Genomic DNA, 21,772 nt, shown 5'->3' with positions numbered 1-21,772 from the left:
GGCACTGTACGCGTATATGACCATCTTGTCCATCTTGTCCATCTTCCCCCCCCCCCACAACACATTTTTGGCTTGCTACCCACATAGTGCCTGAAGTGCAGAAAACCCTTTTCACTCTCTAGAGGATAAACTTCTGGACTTTTGCTGTTGTAGGGAGGGCCAGACAAGCAATGTGAGGAATAGGGGAAGGGATATTAGAGATATAACTGCCAAATAGTTTTCATTAGGTTATTTTAACCACTGCCCTTAACTCCCCATTGCTGAGGCACTGGAACTGCTGACTGGATGGTTCTGAGGGGTGAATTAGGTTGATTCTCACCTTTCTCCGCGGGTCGCTTGCTTTGCCTTTCTTGAGCCTGACAGTCAATACAGATGTTTTGTCAACTATGAAAATGGTGTTCTGATTGTTTCTTGTCCTGTTCTCTCCTGTGGTTTTATGTCTCTTTCATATGAGAAGTGTTACGTGCTGCTTGCATCTTGTTCTGTTTTCTCCTTCCCTGTGGCTTTGTCTTTTTCCCTGTGGTATATTTTAGTGGTCATTTGAATCATTCATTTGACCTATATAGATTTCATCTCCAAAAATTTTTAGATATTAATCTTTGGGGTTCTCAACATTCAGCGCATCCTTGATCTTTTTCGCTACTAGTTGTCCCATGGCCATCTGACTACTTTCAGAAAGCAGTGGATGTAACCACTTCTGTGGATAACTTGCTGAGATAGCTTCTCATATAAAGTTTTAGCAAAGGTCTGTATTTTATATTTTCTTCTAACTTGTCAAAAGATAACCATTAAGACTTGTTCAGTTATTACCTCGATAAACACACTTCAACCTTGATAGAAGAGGAGATGAATGACACATTCCAAGATCCAAAGCGTAAATATGATCCGCTCATATGTGCTCATAACAGCACAGGGAGTCATGTTTTCCACTCTGTAAAATTATCTTTAAAATTTTTGTGAATTTTCCTCCAGCAACAAATCCTAAGCTATTAAATGTGTACAGGATAAAAATTTTATTGTAAGATATATAGTATAACATTTGCCATTTTAACTATTTTTAAATGTGTGATTTCTGTGGCATTAATTACATTCACAGTGTCCTGCAGCCATCACCACTATCTCTTTCGCCTCACCCCAGACAGAAACTCTGTGACCATCAAGTAAAACTCTGTTCCCATCCCCTTCCTCCAAGCTCCTGGTAAATCCCACTCTTTATTATTTTGTTCTAGATACTTCTTTTAAGTGGAATCACAATATTTGTACTTTGTTTTTGGTTTATTTTGCCTAATATGTTTTCAAGATTCACCCATTTTCTAACATACCAGAATTTCATTTCTTTTTTGGCTATATGATATTTTATCATGTAATAGACTTTTTTTTTTTTTTTTTTTTTTTTTAGTCCATTCATCTGTTGATGAACACTTGGGTTATTTTCACCTTTTGGTTTTGGTGAATAATGCTGTAGAATGCTGACAGACGTGTATCTCTTTGAGCTGCTACTTTCATGTTCTCTTTATATACCAGGTGTATATCCTGGAATATAATTTCTGGTTCATATGTAAATGTTCTTTCCAGTTTCTTCTTTAATCCATTGGTGCTGTTTAATTCCCACGTATTTGTGATTTTTCCACTTTTCCTTTTGTTACTGATTCCTAGTGTCTTTCTATTATGGTTAGAGAAGATACTTTGTATGATTTCTTTTAAAACTTAGAGTCTTGTAACCTAACATAGTCTGTCCTGCAGAGTCTTCCATGTGCACTTGAGAAAAATGTGTGTTGTGTTGTTGGATGGAGTGTTTTATGTATGCCTTTTAGGCCTGGTTGATATATAACGTTAAGTCTTCTTTTTCCATATTAGTCTTCTCAGTGTCTTACCAATTTTTAACAGTGGAATATTGATATTTCCAACAATTACTGTAGAACTGTCTAGTTTTCCCTTTAATTCTGTCAATGTCTGTTGGATTTGGGGGGCCCTGTTTGGGGCACAAATTATTAAATTTTTGGTGAATTGACTTTTATCAATGTGTAATATCTTTTGTTTCTTTTAATAATTTTTTGCTTTCAGTCTATTTTGTCTGGTATTACTAAAGCCCCCTGTGCTCTTGTTCACTTGCTGTTTACAGCTGTGCTCTTTTTCAGGGGCCTTCTGGCTTAGTAGAGCAGTAGAGCATGTGACTCTTGACATCAGACAAAAGAGGCTGCTGGTGTCCTACCAGTTTCCAGGCTTTGTTCACTTTTCTTCTGTTTTTTAATTCTAGTCCTCAGACTTGGTCATTGTAATTGCTCTGTCTTCAAGTTTGCTGGTTCTACTTTCTGTCTGCTCCAGTTAGCTATTGAACTCCACTAGTGAACTTTTATTTATTTTTTAAAAGATTTTATTTATTTATTCATGAGAGACAGAGAGAGAGAAGCAGAGACACAGGCAGAGGGAGAAGCAAGCTCTATGCAGGGAGCCCGATGAGGGACTCGATCCCGGGACTCCAGTATCATGCACTGGGCCAAAGGCAGGCACATAACCTCTGAGCCACTCAGGGATCCTCACTAGTGAACTTTTTATTTCAATTTTGTATTTATGGCTTCAGAATTTGGTTTCTTTTTATAAATTTCTCTATTTATGGATATCCTCATTTTGTTCATACATATCTTTTCTGATTTCTTCAATTGCTTGTCTGTGGTTCCATTTAGGTCTTTGAGCATATTTAAGAGAGTTGTTTTAAAATTTTTGTCTAATTCTGATGCCTGTGGTTCTCTGGGGGATGTTTTCTGTTGTTTCTTTGAATGGCCATACTTTCCAGTGTCTTTTGAATGTCTTGTGACTTTTTTTGTTGTTGTTGAAAACTGGACGTTTAAATATTATAACATGATTCTGGATATCAGATTTCCCTTCTCCAGAGTTTCCTTTATTATGATTATTGGACTGTAGTCCATTTGTTTACTGATATTTCCAAACTTTTTGGCAAAGAATCGATCCTTTATTGTGTTGATCACTGAAGTCTGTTTGTTAACTTGTATTTGGATAGTATTTCCTTGAAAGCCAGGAACTAGAACAAATGCCTCTCCTAGTCTTTGCCAGTTGTCTCTTTTTCTGAGTTACTCCCTCAACACGTATCCAGGCTTGCACTAAGTCCAGCAGCCTGACTTGAAAAGCTTAAGATCTTCTCAGGTCTTTTCTGAGCATGCTTCTTGCCCTCAACATCTGTGTGGCTTTCTGTATTTCCCTGTATATTTTGAATATTCTAATTTCCCAAAGTAACTCTCTTTTCCCCAGCTTTTTCTCCCAGACCTGAGGTGGTAAAACTGTAATTGTTATCTTTGCACCTAGGCCTTTGTGGATTGTTGGTTTGCCTTACGCCCATTTTGAGCAATGCCTGCTGCTTTTCTGGACTGAGTTTCAAGTTAGGGAAGACAGATGACTGCTTTGGTTCAGTCCTCAGATACCAAAAGAGAGGCTAAAATAGAGATAAACCATAGTTTGTGAGTGAGGTCTGTTCTCTTCCCTCCAGAAATAGGGACCAAGGTCTAGCACTGAGTATAGGTGCCGTTTTCAAGACTACTGCCACATCAAAAGGGCAAGTAAAGATGCCACAAAGTTTTCCTATCATTGTGTTTTTTTTCCAATTTTGTTGAAGTGTAGTTGACATCCAGCACTATGTAAGTTTAAGGTATACAGCATAGTAGGACTTTCATATATTGTGAAATAATTACCACAATAAATTTAATCCTTTCATACATATACCAAAAAAATAGGGAAAAATGGGTTTTTCCTTGTGATAAGTTTTAGCAGCATTTTCTCTCTTACCTGCAAATATGCCCTACTTCAGTGTTTATAGCCGTCGTGTTGTACGTTATTACATCCCCAGTACTCATTAATCTTGTAACTGGAAGCTTGTACATTTGACCACGTTCCTCAAATTTGCCCATCCCTCCCTACCCCCTGCCTTTGGTAACTATGAATCTGATCTCCTTATGAGTATTTGTTTTACTTCCACTTTTAAGTGAATATAGTATTTGTCTTTCTCTGATTTTTTTCACTTAGCATAATACTCTCAAAGTCCATCTATATTGTCACAAAAGGCAGGAATTCCTTTTCTGTGGTGAGTAATATTCTGTGTATGAGGTGTGTGTGTGCGTGCGTGTGTACATACATAACACAATTTCTTTATCCATTCATCTGCCATTGGACACTTAGGTTGTTTTCCATGTCTTGGCAATTGTAAATAATGCTTCTGTGAATGTGGGGGGTGCAAGTAATTCTTTGGCAGTGGTTTTTGTTTCCTTCAGATATATGCCCAGAAGTGTAAATGCTGGATTTTATGGTAGTTCTATTTTTAATTTTTTGAGGAAACTCCATAATGTTTTTCACAGGGGCTATACTAACTTAAAAGCCTACCAACAGTGCACCAGGGTTCCCTTTTCTCCACATCCTCACGGACATTTGTTTTTCCATGTTCTTTTGATGATGCCATCATCACTACCTAAGAGCTAGTGTCTCATTGTTTTGATTTGCATTTCCCTAATGATTAGTGATTTTGACTAATAATGGTTTTCGTGTACCTACTGGCCATTGTTATTTTTGCTTTGTGAAAAAATGTTTAGGGATTTTGCTTTTTTTTTTTTTTTTTTTTTTAGGTTTTATTTATTCATGAGAGACACACACAGAGAGAGAGAGAGAGAGAGAGAGAGAGGCAGAGACACAGGCAGAGGGAGAAGCAGGCTCCATACAGGGAGCCCAACGTGGAACTTGATCCCGGGTCTCCAGGATCACGCCCTGGGCTGAAGGTGGTGCTAAACTGCTGAGCCCCCCGGGCTGCCCTGTGTGTCTGTTTTTATGCCAGGACCATGCTGTTTTGATTGCCCTGGTTTTAAAATATAGCTTGGGAAGTCTGATGCCTCCCATTTTGTTCTCCTTTCTCAAGATTGCATTTTTTTTTTTTTGGTGTCTTTTGTTGTCCATGTAAATTTAGGATTTTTTTTCCTATAAAAAATGCCATTGGAATTTTGATGGCAATTGCATGTCATCTCTTGATGGTTTTGGGGAGTATGGGCATTTTAGCAATATTAATTTCTCCAATCCATGAATGTGAGATCCAGTTCCATTTATTTGTGTCTTCTTTGATTTCTTTCATCAATGTCTTATAGTTGTCAACGTAGAGAGTTTTCATGTTCTGGTTAAATTTATTAAATGTTTTTATTGTTTTCTTATGCTACTGTAAATGGGATTGTTTTCTTCATTTATTTTCAGATAATCATTTTTACTCTGTAGAAACACTACTGATTTTTATATGTTAATTTTGTTTCCTGCAACTTCACTGAATTCATTGGTTAGATTTAACAGGTTTTGGGGGGAGACTTTAGGATTTTATACATATAAAGTCATGTCATTTGCAAATAAAGTCAATTTTGCTGCTTCTTTCCCAATCCTGATGCCTTTATTTCTTTTTCTTACCTGATTGCTCTGGCTAGGACTTCCAGTACCATGTTAAATAGGAGTTGTGAGAACGGGCACACTTGTCTTGTTCCTAATCTTAGAGGGAAAGCTTTCAACCTTTTACCATTGACTTTGTTAGATGTTGACTTGCCATATATGGCTTTTGACTTTTGACAGTTTATAATGTGTCTCAATGTAGCTTTATTCAGATTGAACCTATTTGGTTGGGGTCTTTTGGTCTTCATGGATCTGGATGTCCAGACCTGGTGGGGCGGGATTCAGGAGCTACACTCAGCAGTGGGAAGGGCTATTAACTGCTTCCCTGCGGGGTGGAGTAGGAGATCTAGCTCCAAGCAGCCTCCCAGGTGTTCCTGGTTAGTTCATCTACTAAGATGCAGCCAGAAGCTACTCAGCAGTGATAGGGCCTATGATCTAGCTCCCTGCCCAAAGCAGGAACACCTGCTCTAAGCGTCCTCTCAAGTGTTTCTAGTCAGGCTTCCTGGTCAGGAGGGGCCAGGAGCCACACTCAGTGGTGTTTTAAATTAGCTTCTCTGCCTGGGTGGAGCAGGGGAATTAGTTTTCAGTTTGGACAAGTAGGCTGTGGTCTTGATTCAAGCCAACTTGCACCCCAAGTTCTCTGGTTGAATGGTGCCACTGGCTTTGCTCTGAGAATGATCAGTTCTGTCTGCTGTACTCTCTGCTCAAACACAGCTGGAATATGCAACTTCCATGTGTTCTGACCTGGCTTTTCCCGTAAGCTAAGAGTGGGTAGGACTCCCAGTAGGTAAATACAGTTTGTGAACTGGGAGCACTTAAGCCAAGACATGGAATGAAGCTCAGGTGTGTGCTGTTATTTTTAAAGTTTGTTTCAGTAATGTGGTAATGTGTACAGCCAATGTGGGACTCGAACTCACGATCCCAAGATCAAGAATCACACACTCTTCAACTGAGCAGCCAGGCACCCATCAGTTACATGTTGTTATAAAAAGTTTCTATATATAAAGCAGTGACTTTATTCTTCACAGTCATTGGTTACATTAGAATCTTCTTAAATGATAGTGAATTGGTCAGTGGTGATCTCATATCAACCTTGGGAAACAGTTTAAGTTTGGCTTATGACTTCCAGAGGTGTAAACAAAAAATGGCTCAGGTCATGGCACTTTTGCAAAACAAGCGAAATTAATTTTCGCTTGTAAGATGAAACCAGTTTTGCCGGCTCAGAGAATTTTCAAGGCTGGTTTCCATTTGCTTTTAACAAGAACAACCTCTGATAAGTCAGCTACACAAACACATACTGTCTTCTAAAGTAATGTAACATGATCTAATGTTGACCCCGAATAACCTTGAGCTGGAAGCTCCAGTGGTTTGTGACTGGTGTCGAGTACTGCCCCCTTGAAGATTAAAAATCTCCCGCAGTGTCCTCGGAGTTACACCAGGGCCCAGGGCATCTCAGCTCAATTTGGGAACTGTGGGTCTGTAGTTACTTAATTCTGTCTCAATACCATCTATAGGAAAATACTGAATTGAATAGTCAACCTTAATCCTCTTTGGACATTTAATAAAAAGCCTATAAAATCGGGGATCCCTGGGTGGCGCAGCAGTTTGGCGCCAGCCTTTGGCCCAGGGCGCGATCCTGGAGACCCGGGATCGAATCCCACGTCGGGCTCCCGGTGCATGGAGCCTGCTTCTGCCTCTGCCTGTGTCTCTGCCTCTCTCTCTCTCTCTCTCTATCATAAATAAAAAAAAAGCCTTTAAAATCTTCATTGACATTAATTCACACTGCTCTAGACTAACTCCATGAGACTTGTCTATTTAAGAGAATATTGTCAACATAAATAGTCTTTGATTCTCTTATGGAATCTTTCTGGGGCGTTTCTGGTTAGATCACGCTGAATCCCTAACATGAAATCCTTCAGGACAGTGGTTCTAGGGTACTAATTCTTGATGGGAATTTGTTAGGTTAGGTTTGTTTGGGTAGAAAACGGCTTAAAACCCACTTGTCTAATGGAGTACGATTGTTAAAAACAAAACTTCTGATATCCCTGTTTTCCTCAGTTAACATCCACTAATGACCTTTGAAAGTATCATGAAGAGCAATTAGTAAGGTCTTCAGTGGTACTCATTGATAACTGAGATCATTCACTATTTCAGACACTTACTTGTCTGACCTATATTTTAAAAAATTGGTATCACTGTAACTATCAGTAAAATACATAGATCTTAGGTTTTCCATTCAGTGAGTTAAAAACTGAATGTACTCTGGTACCCATCATGCAATCAAGTTAGAGCATTTCCATCACTACCAGAAAATTCTATTTTCATTCCTCCATCATTTTAATTACGTCTCTTCTTATATTTGTTATACATTGAATCATAAGGTATGTATTCATACCTTCTCAAGATTTTACTTATTTGAGAGAAAGCACAAGCAGGGGGAGGAGCAGAGGGAGAGGGAAAAGCAGACTCCTTGACGCGGGGCTCAATCCCAGGACCCCAGGACCATGACGTGAACCGAAGGCAAACACTTGACTGAACTACCCAAGCACCCCTAAATTTTGAATTTTGATGAAGTTCAGATTGTCCTTTTTTTTTTCTTGTGCTGTGTCCAACCCAAGAAATCTTTGCCTACTCAAAGATCAAAGATATTTTCATACATGGTTTTTTAAAAATATTTATTCATGAGAGACAGAGACAGACAGAGGCAGAGACACAAGCAGAGGGAGAAGCAGGCACCATGCAGGGAGCCTGACGTGGGACTCGAACCCAGGTCTCCAGGATCACACCCTGGGCCAAAGGTGGCACTAAATCGCTGAGCCATCCAGGCTACCCTCATACATGCTTTTTGTGTGTGGGTTTTACATTTATTATTATCTTTTAAAGATTTTATTTACTTATTCATGAGAGACACAGAAAGAGAGGGGCAGAGAGACAGGCAGAGGGAGAAGCAGGCCTCCTACAGGAAGCCTGACGTGGGACTCGATCCCGGGTCTTCAGGATCACACCCGAGGCTGCAGGCAGCGCTAATCCGCCGCGCCACCAGGGTTGCCCTAGGTCTCTCAAGTTTTAAAAACATCGTCTCAGCAATGTGTTGCCCTTTAGTGCCAAGAAGACGTCTTGCGTATCTTTCTATAAATTTATTCCTAAGTATTTGATGTTTTTTGCTGCTACTGGAATGCTATGGTTTCTAAAATTTGTTAATTTGTTTCCAATCCATGCCCTGGGCTTTGATTTTTCTAAGATCTTGCTAATAAATTCATTTATTAGTTCCGGTTGATTTTTTGCAGATTGCATAAGGTTTTCTTTCTTTTTTTTTTTTTTTTTTTAAATTTATTTATGATAGTCACAGAGAGAGAGAGAGAGAGGCAGAGACACAGGCAGAGGGAGAAGCAGGCTCCATGCACCGGGAGCCTGACGTGGGATTCGATCCCGGGTCTCCAGGATCGCGCCCTGGGCCAAAGGCAGGCGCCAAACCGCTGCGCCACCCAGGGATCCCTGCATAAGGTTTTCTATGGAAACGGTCATATCACTTGTGAATGACTGTTCTAAACTCTTGTGTATCAATGTTTATGCTTTCTTCTTGACTGTATAGCTGTGACCTATGGGGCAATGTTGTACAGAAATGGTGAGAGCAGACATCCATGGTTTAGTATTTCACCATGAAGTATGATGTTAGGCACAGATGTTCTTTTGCAGATGCCCTTTATCAGACTGAGGAGTTTTTTACTTCCAGGGTTTGTATTATGAGAGGATGTTGAATTTTGTCCAATGCATTTCCCATAATCATTGAGATGATCATAGGCTTTCCTCTTTTACTCTGTTCATAAGTGAATGAAAGCTGATAAACCTTGCCCTCTTGGAATAAAACCTATTTGGTCAAGATGAATTATCATCCTTTTTATATACTACTAGGTTCAGTTTGCCAATATTTGAAGGACTTTTATTCCTATGTTCATGAGGGATATTGGTCTGTTATTTTCTTAAAATGTCTTTTTCAGGTTTTGTATGGTATTTTGGGGAGCCATCTACATAAATATTTTGTTACAGGCCTAAAAAATGCAGAATTCAATTGTTTTGAGGTGTTTTTTTTTATGGCCCTTTTTGGGTTCCTAACAGCCATAATGAGTAAGTCTTAAAAAAGTCATCTGATTCTGTAAAAACTTCACATTATGTGAACAAAAAGCTGAAAAATCCCAGGAGAGAACTGAGCTGGGAGAAGAACTGCTATCTCAGTTTTGTTCTTGCTAGTGTTGCCTGCCTTCACATCCATCCCATGGTCACAGGAAAAAAGAAAAAATCTGCACTGGGGATTAAATTAAAAGCAGGTTTCACAAATGTTTTTTGAGTATTCTCAGTTAGAGTATATGATGGATAAAAATCTTGAGGTTCAAACTCCAAGAATAATGAAACCAAGTATTAGTGCAATTTAAACTACTGGGAGTTTGGGCAGCCTCAATGGCCCGGCGGTGGCCCTGTGTCTCTGCCTCTCTCTCTGTGTTGGTCATGAATAAGGGTATTATGCTGAGTGAAGTAAGCCAGTCGGAGAAGGACAAACATTATATGTTCTCATTCATTTGGGGAATATAAATAATAGTGAAAGGGAATATAAGGGAAGGGGGAAGAAATGTGTGGGAAATATCAGAAAGGGAGACAGAACGTAAAGACTCCTAACTCTGGGAAACGAACTAGGGGTGGTAGAAGGGGAGGAGGGCGGGGGGTGGGAGTGAATGGGTGACGGGCACTGGGGGTTATTCTGTATGTTAGTAAATTGAACACCAATAAAAAATAAATTAAAAATAAATAAATAAATAAAAAATAAATAAAATCTTAAAAAAAAATAAACTGGGAGTTTAAATTAATTTATAGTTTTTTTTTACAGATTTATTTATTTATGAGAGAGAGAGAGAGAGAGAGAGAGAGAGAAAGGCAGAGACACAGGAGGAGGGAGAAGCAGGCTCTATGCAGGGAGCCCGATGTGGGACTTGATCCCAGGACTCCAGGATCGCGCCCTGGGCCAAAGGCAGGCGCTAACCTGCTGAGCCACCCAGGGATCCCCTAATTTATAGTTTTGAAAGCAGTTCTAATACTTTCCATTCTATCAAAAGATCAATCTCTCTGCCCAAGTTAAAAATGCAAGGGAACCCCCTCAACACATCTTTAATTAAAAATGCAAAAGTTTTAGGGAAATTTCCAAATATAATTTTATTAATAAAAATTAGAAATTTCATATACGCAATAAAGATCTGTCATTTATGTTAACATACACGTGTAAGTAGAGAAAAGATCTGAAAGGATAAAATTAAAATGAAATCAGCAGTTCCTTTGGGACAGTTAATTGTGCAGGAATGCTAATTGTCTTTCAGTAATGGTTTGAATTTTCTAGAAGACATTCTATTCCTATTCCTAATTTGCGTACTAAAAGAAAACTGTTCATACAGTGAATCACAAAAATCTTCATTGCAGTAGAAATAACATAACAATATGTTAAAATATGCACAGCTTCAAAACTAGAGGTGATAATGGCAGAAGCCACACGCTGCAGAAGCCACATACTCAAATCCTATATAATCAAATTTTTCCTGGTTATCTTTGGGGCAATAATTTATAAAATACATATTCAGGGTTGCCCTTGAGTTATTTAACAAATATATTTAAGAAAAGATTTCTAAATGAGAGTTTTAGTAATTTTTTTTTTTTTTAAGATTTTACTTATTTATTCATGAATGACAGAGAGAGAGAGAGAGAAAGAGGCAGTGACACAGGCAGAGGGAGAAGCAGGCTCCATGCAGGGAGCCCAACGTGGGACTTGATCCCGGGTCTCCAGGATCACACCCGGGCTGTAGGCAGTGCTAAACCGCTGCACCACCGGGGCTACCCAGTAATTTTTTCAATTTCTTTTCATTATCAGAAAGTTTGTTTCTTGTCTAAGCCTACCACCAATGACAAAACCCTAACAAAAGAGTTACTACCTACAAGTACTTCCTTAGCACACTTCATACATAAAATTAAAATAAAAATATCAGTGAAAAAATATATCAGTGAAGAAACTATAATATAGGACAGGCAAAAACATCAGTATCTTTAAAATATAAAGTTCTGACAAATCCATAAGATGGATGATTTTTAAAAAAAATTATAAATGGACAAAAAACAAGTATTCACTCTCTAATAGCCAAAATGAAAAATTAAATGTTTTATATCTACTAAATTTGCGAGGAGTTAAAAAAAAGATAATGCCTATGCTGGGGGCGTGGGGTTCACTGCCCTCTGTTACACTTGTGTTGGCACAATACATTGGTACAGATTTCTGAAGGACAATTTGACAATCGATAGTTATCAAAAACCTTAAAATGTCTCAGTTAATACTTAGCAAATAATTCCAGTTAAAATTTCCATTTTAACCTATTTGTAAAAAGAAATAGTTAAAATGAAGAGAACATACATATGTTTTTATGGTTCAGTACAGAACACTCACCAAAGTCCAAATAGCAAGGTTTCCCAACTTCATAAATTAGAAGTCAAAAGAATCCAAGGGAATAGGTTAAACAAACTTAAGTGCTCCTGTGTGCTTAATTCCTGCAAGCACCACAGGGGGGCAGCCTTTCATGATACCAGAAAGTAAAAGGAATGGAGGGATGGGGTCTGGCTCCACCTCATCCCCAAAGGAGGCAAGTTTGATTATATTAAAATCTCATGTTAGTACTTTCCTACAGCTTGTTCAAACTTCTTCAATTATTGATTTCAGATGGTCTAGGTGATATTCTTCTATGAAGGATTCTGCTTGATTCAAAGCTTTTATTTTCACCAGAATAGAAATTATTTCTTTGACTTCATCTCTGAAAAATAAAGGAAAATGTTTAGGAGAGCATAGTGAATCATTAGTCATTAATCTGAAACAAAAATTTTAAGCCAATATCTACAGTAGCATAAAATATTCAAATGTTACCTTTTCCATACAGGGTTTAAATGTAGATTAGTGGATGTATGGTAGCAAATTTTAACACAAATGACTATAAAAAGCAGTTAAATCTATCAGAAAACTGAGTTATGGTGTGGGGCTATCAGCTCGTATGGGCTACTCTGGTGGGAGCCTCAGTGGGAATATTTACCTACAGAAATGCTATGTATCTGGGCTATTTATTTATTTATTATCTGGGCTTTTTAAAAATTTTTTTTAAAATTTCATTTTGGAGAAAGTGGTTTATCAAAACACCACTTTACTAAACATTTAATGCTATTAGTGAAATATCCAAAACAGATCTAGCTATTGCTGGGTAAATAGCCTGCAGATCCGTTCTTAACTGCTGAGATTTTAAAATGGTCAGGAAAATGAACAATACACTTATTAAGAGGTTTTTTATTTATAGTTTCCTAAATTCCCCTGTGTGATAGTTTTCTGGAAATGCTTATTTTGGAAGACATTTACATTTAAAATTTGAACTATTAGGCATGAGGTATAAGTATAAAATAGTGATTCCAAAGGTTGCACATGAAAATATCTATAAATTCTATAGTGGTAGTCTCCACAGACTTTTAAAATTAGAATAAAAGTACAAATCTTTCTAAAAATTGCGGAGTGTAAAACAGAATCCTTGAATTATTCTTATGGAGATATAAATATGCAAAATTACCTGAATTCACTTCTAGATAATTTATGTGCAGACTGTAACAAAAACTGGATGAAGTTTCCTAGCTGAGGAATAGATGTTCTCATGGCAGAGTTTTGGAACCATTTTTCTGGTAATGATGCTGCTATCTGTTAATTAAAACACATGGTCAGTTTTTATTAATGACAGTTATCTAATGTCTTTTGCTAATAACATCAATCATTTCATTTAATCTTTACAGTTTACGGTTGAATACATTTTGAGAATTTTTCTTTGTCAGAGTTTATACTTCTTAGAGAATTGTATTTTAATGCCAACAGCTTAAAATAGACTATTCTTTATGACTACTCTCTAGGGGTATTTGTAATACTTTCTATACTCTCTATTCCCAAGCTATTAAATCTGTACAAACATAATGTAAAACTAAACACCAGAAATGCTTAAACACAAAACATTTATAGTCAACATAAATATAAAATACATGCATTTGTATTATTTCATACTAAGAAATTGGGTGACCTAGCATATGATCTACATAAGGAATCAAGTAGGTGATTGTAAGATACATAGAATAAAAAAGTCATGGATTTTTTTTTGTTAATATATTGCTTTAAATGTTCATGGAAGCATACAGAGTTAGTTGCATTCAATTTTTCTTTTATGGGGAAAACACCAACACTTACCATTATGCTAAAGGAAATACATGATTTTGGGGAAAGTTTTGGTAAAAATAAAAAAATGTTTTAAGTAAAAAAACCTAAGAACACAAAACCTTCTTCATAGCAGAAGGAAGAATAAAAGAGAATGGGAGGAAATAAAAACCTGAGATCATAGTCAATGAAAGTTTTGGACAGATTATGCTATAATTGGTAAGGTCAAGATCATTATCTATAAAAGTAAAAAGCTGGGCAAAATACACCACATATACATTATAAAAATATTAAATGAAAGTTCTGGAAAGTACTATTTTGAAAACACAGTTGAGGAAAAAGACTTATCCTATTTAATCACCTTTTTCAATTATCCAGAAAAAATGTAGACACACTGCCTAGGGGAGAAATACTTATCTCTTCTTTAGGGTTTAAAAACCAGCCCTGACTGGACTGAAATTTAAAGTTATTTGCACATGCTTTTCTCTTGGTTTGCATCACAATCTCAATAAAATTTTCACAGAACTACCTAGTTTCCCCATAAATGATCAGAGGACTTAAAGCCACACTGTCCTGGCACGGTTTTATCTACCTTTTTTTTTTTTTAAATAAGATTCATTTGAGAATGAGTGAGCATGTGTGTGAGTGAGGGTGGGGAGGGAGTGGGATGCAGAGGGAAAGAACCCCAACTTAGGGCTCCATCTCAAGACCCTGAGATCATGACCGGAGTCAAATCAAGAGTGGGCCACTCAACCACCTGTCACTCAACTGCCCCCTTGGCAAGGTTTTCTAGCCATAAGCTGTGGAGAGAATGTCCTGCATCTTCCCTACTTCTGATAGTAGACCCATGGTCAAAGGGGACTAAACTGAACCTGAAATACATAGCATGGACAATGAATTCAGTTTTGGGGAGATAATGTATTTTAAAACTATATGATGAAAAAAATCATAGCCCAAAATATCTGGTGGGTTAGGAATTGCTATCTAATGTTTCATGTTGTTTTTATATTTATAAACTTTTTTTCCATATTCTTAACTATGACTTTTATCTGATGAATAGGCAATGTTTTTGGATATTCAGGTTGTTTCCATTTCTATTATAAATAATGCTATAAGAATATTCTTTGTACTTAAATTCTGATAAAGAAACATGCCCCAAATGGAGTCATTTACTTCTTACAACAGCAAACCTAAGACTTAACTGCAGTTTCAACTCATCCCAGAAATGTTACTTTTTAACAGTCAATCCCCAGATTTCTGGATAGGCACTAGTGAGGTCATCTGCATGATAAAACCCATATCCCTGTCCTCTCCCCAAAAAGACCACGTCCTGGCCTGAAATAATCATGTTCTTTTGCTAATAGCTTTCTTTCCCCACCTGCTTTCTTACGAAAACCTTACATTTTGTACAGCTCCTGAGAGCCTCTCTCTACTTGATATGGAATACTGCCTGATTCACAGATCCTTAATAAAGCCAGTTAGATCTCAATTTTTTTCTTTAACAAATCTACATGTGCATCTCTGATTTATCTTAGCAATCTTACTTCAAAGCGTTTACCCTAAGTCAGAGGGGTATGAACCTTAAAGGTTTTGAAGCCATCATGCCAGAAGTCTCCAGAATTCTATCCCTCATTCCACCAGCACAGACTGTTTCTCAGAACCCCTGTACCACCCATTCTAAGTGGCCCTGAAATGTGCTGTCGTTTTCTCATGCTTAGGACAATACAAGGAATAAGAAAATAACAGCAAAACAACAACAACAAAAACAAACAAAAACCCCAAAAACCCCAATACCTGGTCAGCATAATAGGTAAAATAATATCCTTAATTATTTTGCATTTCTCTGATTATTAGTACTTGTTAATCATTTCCACATGTTTAGAAATTATTTTTACTTTTTTTTGTGAATTTCCTGTCTTTTGTCCATTTTTAATTGGAATATCTGAATTGTTTTCTAATTTTAAAGAGCTTTTTAAAAGTGTGGACATTAGTCTTTGTTATGGCTTATAACTTTTTTCAACTCCCTTCCTTTTAAACGTTTCATTATAGAAAATTTCACACCAACAGAAGGAATACGTATGGTAACCCCAAAGGACCTATCTTCCAGTTTTAACAATGATCAAATAATCTTGATACTTTTTAATATTTATTTAAAAGATTTTATTTATTTATTCATGAGAGAGAGAGAGAGAGAGAGAGAGAGAGAGAAAGGCAGAGACACAGGCAGAGGGAGAAGCAGGCTCCATTCAGGGAGCCTGATGCAGGACTCAATCCCAGGTCTCCAAGATCACACCCTGGGCTGAAGGCAGCACTAAACCACTGAGCCACCTGGGCTCCCCCTCTTGATACCTTTTAAATGTTTTTTTTCATTTACTGAAGTTTTATACTTTCATCAAATCGCTTACAGTTGTTCATTTTTTCTTTTGCTTTTAAGTTCAAAAGGACTCCCTTACAAACAGATTAAGTTTGTCTTCTTAGTACAATATTTTACAGTTTCATTTTTATACTTTATTTCATCTGAAATTTATGCTGGTATTTAGTCAAAGTTGAGGATTTAAAATTCATTTTGTAAAGAATTAACCAGTTGGCCTGGCACCATTTATTAAATAATTTTTCTTTTCCCTGCTGGTGACAATTCAAACCAGTATACTAATTCTTAAATAGTGAGAGGTTGGTTGATTTTGAGTTTCTAGTCTATGAGATTGATTTGTTATTATGTGAGTACCACAATTTTATTTTTTTTATTTTTTATTTATTTATTTTTTTTCACAATTTTAATTATTCTGTTATAAAATAGATTTTAAACTTTTTTTAAGGCGATCTCTACACCCAAAGGTGAGCTCAAACTCATGACCCTGAGATCAAAAGTCACATACTCTTCTAAGCCAGCCAGGCACCCCACAAAAGATTTTAATTGAATTTTTAAAAATGATAAAATTAGAATCTTCACAGTTACCTGGTTGCACTTTTTAACAACATCTGGCCCAGGTATGGCATTAAGTAGAGCTATAATAAGGTAACGGTTTAGTAGCTTCCCTAGACCTAGTTCTTGCAAGGTGGCATCAGGGAGGAGTCCATTCCAAAGAAGAATATTGCGGAAGAGCTAAAATAAAATAAAGTATCAAGTGAGTATGTACTGTTTCTCTAAAGGAAAACTGCAGTAGTCTCCAACAAGCATAAAATGTTTGTCAAACTATTTTAAACTCCAGTAGCACTGGTAAAAATATCAATTTTACAATCAATAGAAAACATTTCTGAATAAATACCTAATTCTTTTCAAACTTCATGTATTTGTTCATCCTATTTTTTTTAGGACTATTACCTAAAACCCATCTCAAATAACTTCACTGGAGCCTTTCCAGATCAATAATCTTCCTCCTCAACTCACACTCCCAGAGTCTGGGGCCATTGGGTACAAGACCACCAGGACACAGGGATTCATGAAGGAATACTGTTAAAAGCCAATGCCACTGTTACTAATGTGTGATCCTGAGAAACCATCAAACCTGACCACCTCACTGCTCTGATATGTAAAATTTAAAACCCTCATAAGAAATTCCAATAAAATTAATATTGGTTGCCTTCCTTCCTCTCAATCCATATCTTTCTGTGAATTTTATGGTGTTTTCCATTTTCTTCCCAGTACTATATTTATTACTCTAACATGAAATGCTTTTCCACACTTTGTGTCATTGTTGAGCTCTCTCTTCCTGGAAAGTCTTTTCCCTGACTCATCCACATAATAAATATGGATTCACACTATTAAATAATATGCCTACGGAGGTCACTCATAACCTATTAATTGTCAAATCCAGTAAACATTTTCAGTCTTTCTCCTAATTCTCTTGGGTGGCATTTAATACCTTGTCTTCACTCTTAAAAATCCTTTGCTTAGTTTCCATGATGCCACCCTCTTATGACTGCTCTAAGTTTCATAATTCTAAAGCTTCTCTGAAGACTTCACTTTCTCTGCCTGCCTCTTAGGTCAATGTTTCCCAAGGTTGTGTCCTTAGCCACCTTCTCATGCTTCACTCCATCTACTGAGAGGTTGTCATTCATGACCATGGCTCCAAATACTGCCTACATGTGGTTGACTCCCAAATCTCCAACTCCAATCTGTCCCCTGCAATTCAGACTCCTAAATCTACGCCTGTATTTTTCCCACAGATAACTTCAATTCACCATCTGAAACAGAACTTTATTTTTCCTTCAAACCTGTTCTTGTATCTCCTCCAATGCCCTCAAAGAATGTCACTGTAAGTTACCAAGTTGCCAAAGTCAGAAACTTGGCTAGCACCCTACATAATCTTCATATGCAATTATAATTAGTCATCAAGTCCTTTCAGCGCTTCATCCTAAGTGTCTTCTGAACCCAATTTCTTACCATCCCTCCTTATTACCACTGACTTAGCAATGACTTGATGCTTCATCTTTTAGACTAGGAGTTGGCCAACTATGGCTTGTGGGTTAAATCTAGTTTGGTGCCTGGTTTTGCAGAGTTGGCAAACTAAGAATGGTTTTTATATTTTGAAACGACTGGGGGAAAAAAGAAAGAGGGTATTTTGTAACATGTGAAAATTAGGACACTGAAATTTCAGTGTCCATAAGTAAATCTTACTGAAATATAGCCATGCTCATTTGCTTACATAATGTTTTATAACTGTTTTTGTACCACAAAGGCAGGGTTGAATAGTTCAACAGAGACATCAAAGCTTAAAATATTTACTCTTTGGTCCTTTACAGAAGTTTGATAATCTCAGCTCTACAGTATACTGGATTTAAAATAAAGTTTATTTTTGTATTTTTCTGCTTACCTTTACACTTGACCAGAACTGCCTTTCTTGGAACTTTGAATGTGGTGATGTTTTGTCTTCTACAGTGCTAATTTGAAACAGAGAAAGGACAAAATGCAAACAATAATCTTTCAGAACCAGAGTCTAAAAAAATCAGTTTTTTAACCAACCAGATTACATCTTAACACATTAACAGAATGTAAATGGAGTGCTCTGATATCAAAATTACAATTACACTTTGATTCAACAACCCTATTTCTGAGAATACCTTCTGTGGGTATACTTGCACATGAACAGAGTGGTGGGTCTATACTTATCCACAGCATTGCTGGTAATGCTTTACCACTCACATGCTTACCAGTTCCAGTACATTATATGCAGGCATATTCTGTAGCTTAAAGAATGAAGAAACAACTCTTGTGATGACATGAAAAGATCTCAAAGATGTACTAAGTCAAAAAAAGTAAGGCACAAGACAATGGTTAAAACTGTATTTCCTTTGCTGGAGAAAGCGGGGGGATGGGGATAAGATTAGAGTATATGTAAGTATTCTAACTGCATGAGGAAATTCTGGAATGGTAAAAAAAAGTTACTAACAGTGATTATCATTGCACGCATATATGTGTATGGAGGAGGAAAGGCAAAAACTGGATGGATGGCACGAGAGGGAGGGAGGTAGGACCCCATTTTAAATATAAATTTAAAAACTACATACTTATACTTTTGAAATAAATGAATAGATCTCTTACTTAAAACATTACAAAACAAACCTTAACAGTGCATGATTTTTACATGCAGATATCTCTAAACAATTCAAATTAGCCAGAAAGCTTAGAAGTTCCTTCTTTTCTCTCCACAAAAGCCTTCTATCCTGTAAATAGTCACTGGATAGCTTCAGTTCATGATCTAGTATTATAAACTAATGACTTCTTAGCAAATGTATCAATATGCATCAAATACTATATGCTTTGTGATACTGTATACAGAAAACCCTCAAGATTCCACTGAAACTACTACACGGATAAGTGAATTCAGTAGTTATAAGATACAAAATTAACTTACAGAAATTTCTACATAATAATGTAGAAGAAAGAGAAATTAAGAAAACAGTCCCACTTATAACTGTACCAAAAAGAATAAAATCTCTAGAAATAACCAAAGAGGTGAAAGACCTATACTCTGCTAACTATAAAACATGAATGAAAGAAACTGAATACAGTACAAACACATGGAAAGTTAATTCCATTTTTGTGGATTGGAAGATCCAATACTGTTAAAATGTCCATACTACCCAAAGCAATCTACAGATTTAATGCTATCCCTATCAAAATACCAACAACATTTTCACAAAACTAGAATAATATTAAAATTTGTATGGAACAAGAGAAAACTCCAAATAGTCAAACCAGTCATGAGAAAGAACAACACTAGAGGTATCACAATTCCAGATTTCAAGACATAGTATAGAGCTGTAGTAGTCAAAACATTATGGTACTGGCACAGAAATAGACACATAGTCAATGGAACAGGATAAAGAATCAGAAATAAATCCACGCTTTATGGGCAACTGATCTACAACAAAAAAGGCAAGAATATACAAAAGGGAAAAGACAGTCTCTTCAATAAAAGTTGCTGGAAAACCGGACCACTTTCTTACACCATACACAAAAATAAAATAGATTAAAGACCTAAATGTGAGACCTGAAACCATAAGAATCCTATAAGAGAGCACAGGCAGTAATTTTTTTTTTTGACATCAATGTATCAACTTTTTTCTAGAATGTCTCAAGCAAGGAAAACAAAAACAAAAACACCCTACTTGTTTCCTAAAGCAAATCCACCATTCACAGCTAGTTTCTGGCTTTCTGTGCCAAGCACTATTCTGAGCACTCTGTTCATCTTCACAAAGTCCTGTGAAGTAGGCAGTAATACCTCATTTTGCATACAAAGACACTGATGCACACAGAGGTCCAAAGTCAGATATCTAGTAATGGTAAATTTGGGCTCCAGAATCTAGATTTAATCTATGATGCCATCTGTCATGTTCTTAACATAAAAAACCTATGTCCAACTGTGCCAGGTATCATACATGGCATAGAAAAAGTGTGCCATATTTTGTTGAAATCTCAATTTGCATCTTAAAAGGCATATGTATGTTTGAGAGAACATGTAATAGTTTCTTTTGCATTACATTCTTAAATCTGTGTTACGTGATTAGCTATTTCATATAATCTAGAAATTAACAGCTCTTACCTCTTTGGATACAGAGGAATAAAAACATCATCTTCTATTGCTTTCTTCATTCTCACAACAATGGATTTAAGTAAATCCTATTATATAAGAAATTTAAAAGCATCAGTGATAGTCGTAGTTAGAAGTCTATTTACCAAAAGAAGTAATGTTAACAGTAAAGTACAAATTTATACACATAGAATCAGGTGTTAAAATAAATATCAATCAGGTACAAAGAACTTTACACCCACGTTGGTGCATACAGCTGTAGCTAGTGCATTTTCATTGATATATAGTATATGCTGTCACATGAATACTAATGATGGGACATTCATATGGTTTCCAGTTTGGGGTCTATATTACATACAACATTGTATAAAAGTTCTTATACATGTCTTTTAATATATACAGGCATACATTTCTAACAGATACACAAACAAGGATGGAATTGCTGGAATTTAGTTTATTCTTATACATTCAACTTCGTACATCATGTCAAATTGTTTTCTGAAGGAGTGATATCCCATTTACATTTCCACCAGCCATGTATGAGAAATCCAGTCTCCCTACACCTTTACTAATATGTGGTATCCTTTTGTTTTTTAATGTCTGCAATTCCTGGGGTATGCAGTCATACTTTATCATGTTTTAATTTTTATTTTCCTGTTGAATAATGTGACGATGAGCATCCACTCATATTCTTTTAAAGATTCTTTTTAGATGGTGAGCATGCATGCAGGCAGGGGGAGGGGCACAGGGTGAGGGAGAGAAGCAGATTCCCTGCTGAGCTTGGAGCCCAAGGCAGGACCTAAGATCATGACCTGAGCCGAAATCAAGGGCTGGATGCTTAACCGACTGAGCCACCCAGGCACTCTGAGCATCCACTCACATGTTTTGCCATTTGGACATGACGTTTTGCTAAGTATCTAATTAAAAGGTGCTTGTTTATGTATTTGTTGTTGTTGTTAAAGATTTATTTATTTGTGAGACACAGAGATAAAGAGGCAGAGACATAGGAAAAGGGAGAAGCAGGCTCCCTATGGCTATCCTGATGTGGAACTTGATC

At 36.7% G+C, this 21,772-nt stretch overlaps 1 protein-coding gene across 5 annotated transcripts in view; it reads right to left on the bottom strand.

Moving 5' to 3' along the window:
- Nucleotides 1-10,600: 10,600 nt before the first annotated feature.
- Nucleotides 10,601-21,772, bottom strand: part of GCFC2 (GC-rich sequence DNA-binding factor 2) — a 47,905-nt gene continuing 36,733 nt past the window's right edge. For 4 of the 5 annotated variants that reach the window (XM_025453727.3, XM_025453728.3, XM_025453729.3 and 1 more), the window contains 5 exons: nt 20,728-20,804; nt 18,496-18,562; nt 16,638-16,784; nt 13,056-13,180; nt 10,601-12,260 (listed from right to left, as the gene is read on the bottom strand). In XM_025453727.3, the coding sequence (XP_025309512.1) occupies nt 12,143-12,260; nt 13,056-13,180; nt 16,638-16,784; nt 18,496-18,562; nt 20,728-20,804 (534 nt within the window). In that variant the 3' untranslated portion in view covers nt 10,601-12,142. Of the gene's footprint in view, nt 12,261-13,055; nt 13,181-16,637; nt 16,785-18,492; nt 18,563-20,727; nt 20,805-21,772 lie in introns of those variants that run through there. The other variant, XR_007403352.1, reaches the window with a different exon arrangement.

Source organism: Canis lupus, chromosome 17, assembly GCF_003254725.2.
Source record: "Canis lupus dingo isolate Sandy chromosome 17, ASM325472v2, whole genome shotgun sequence".
Classification (NCBI taxonomy): domain Eukaryota; kingdom Metazoa; phylum Chordata; class Mammalia; order Carnivora; family Canidae; genus Canis; species Canis lupus.
This window is presented reverse-complemented; position numbering and strand designations above follow the sequence as displayed.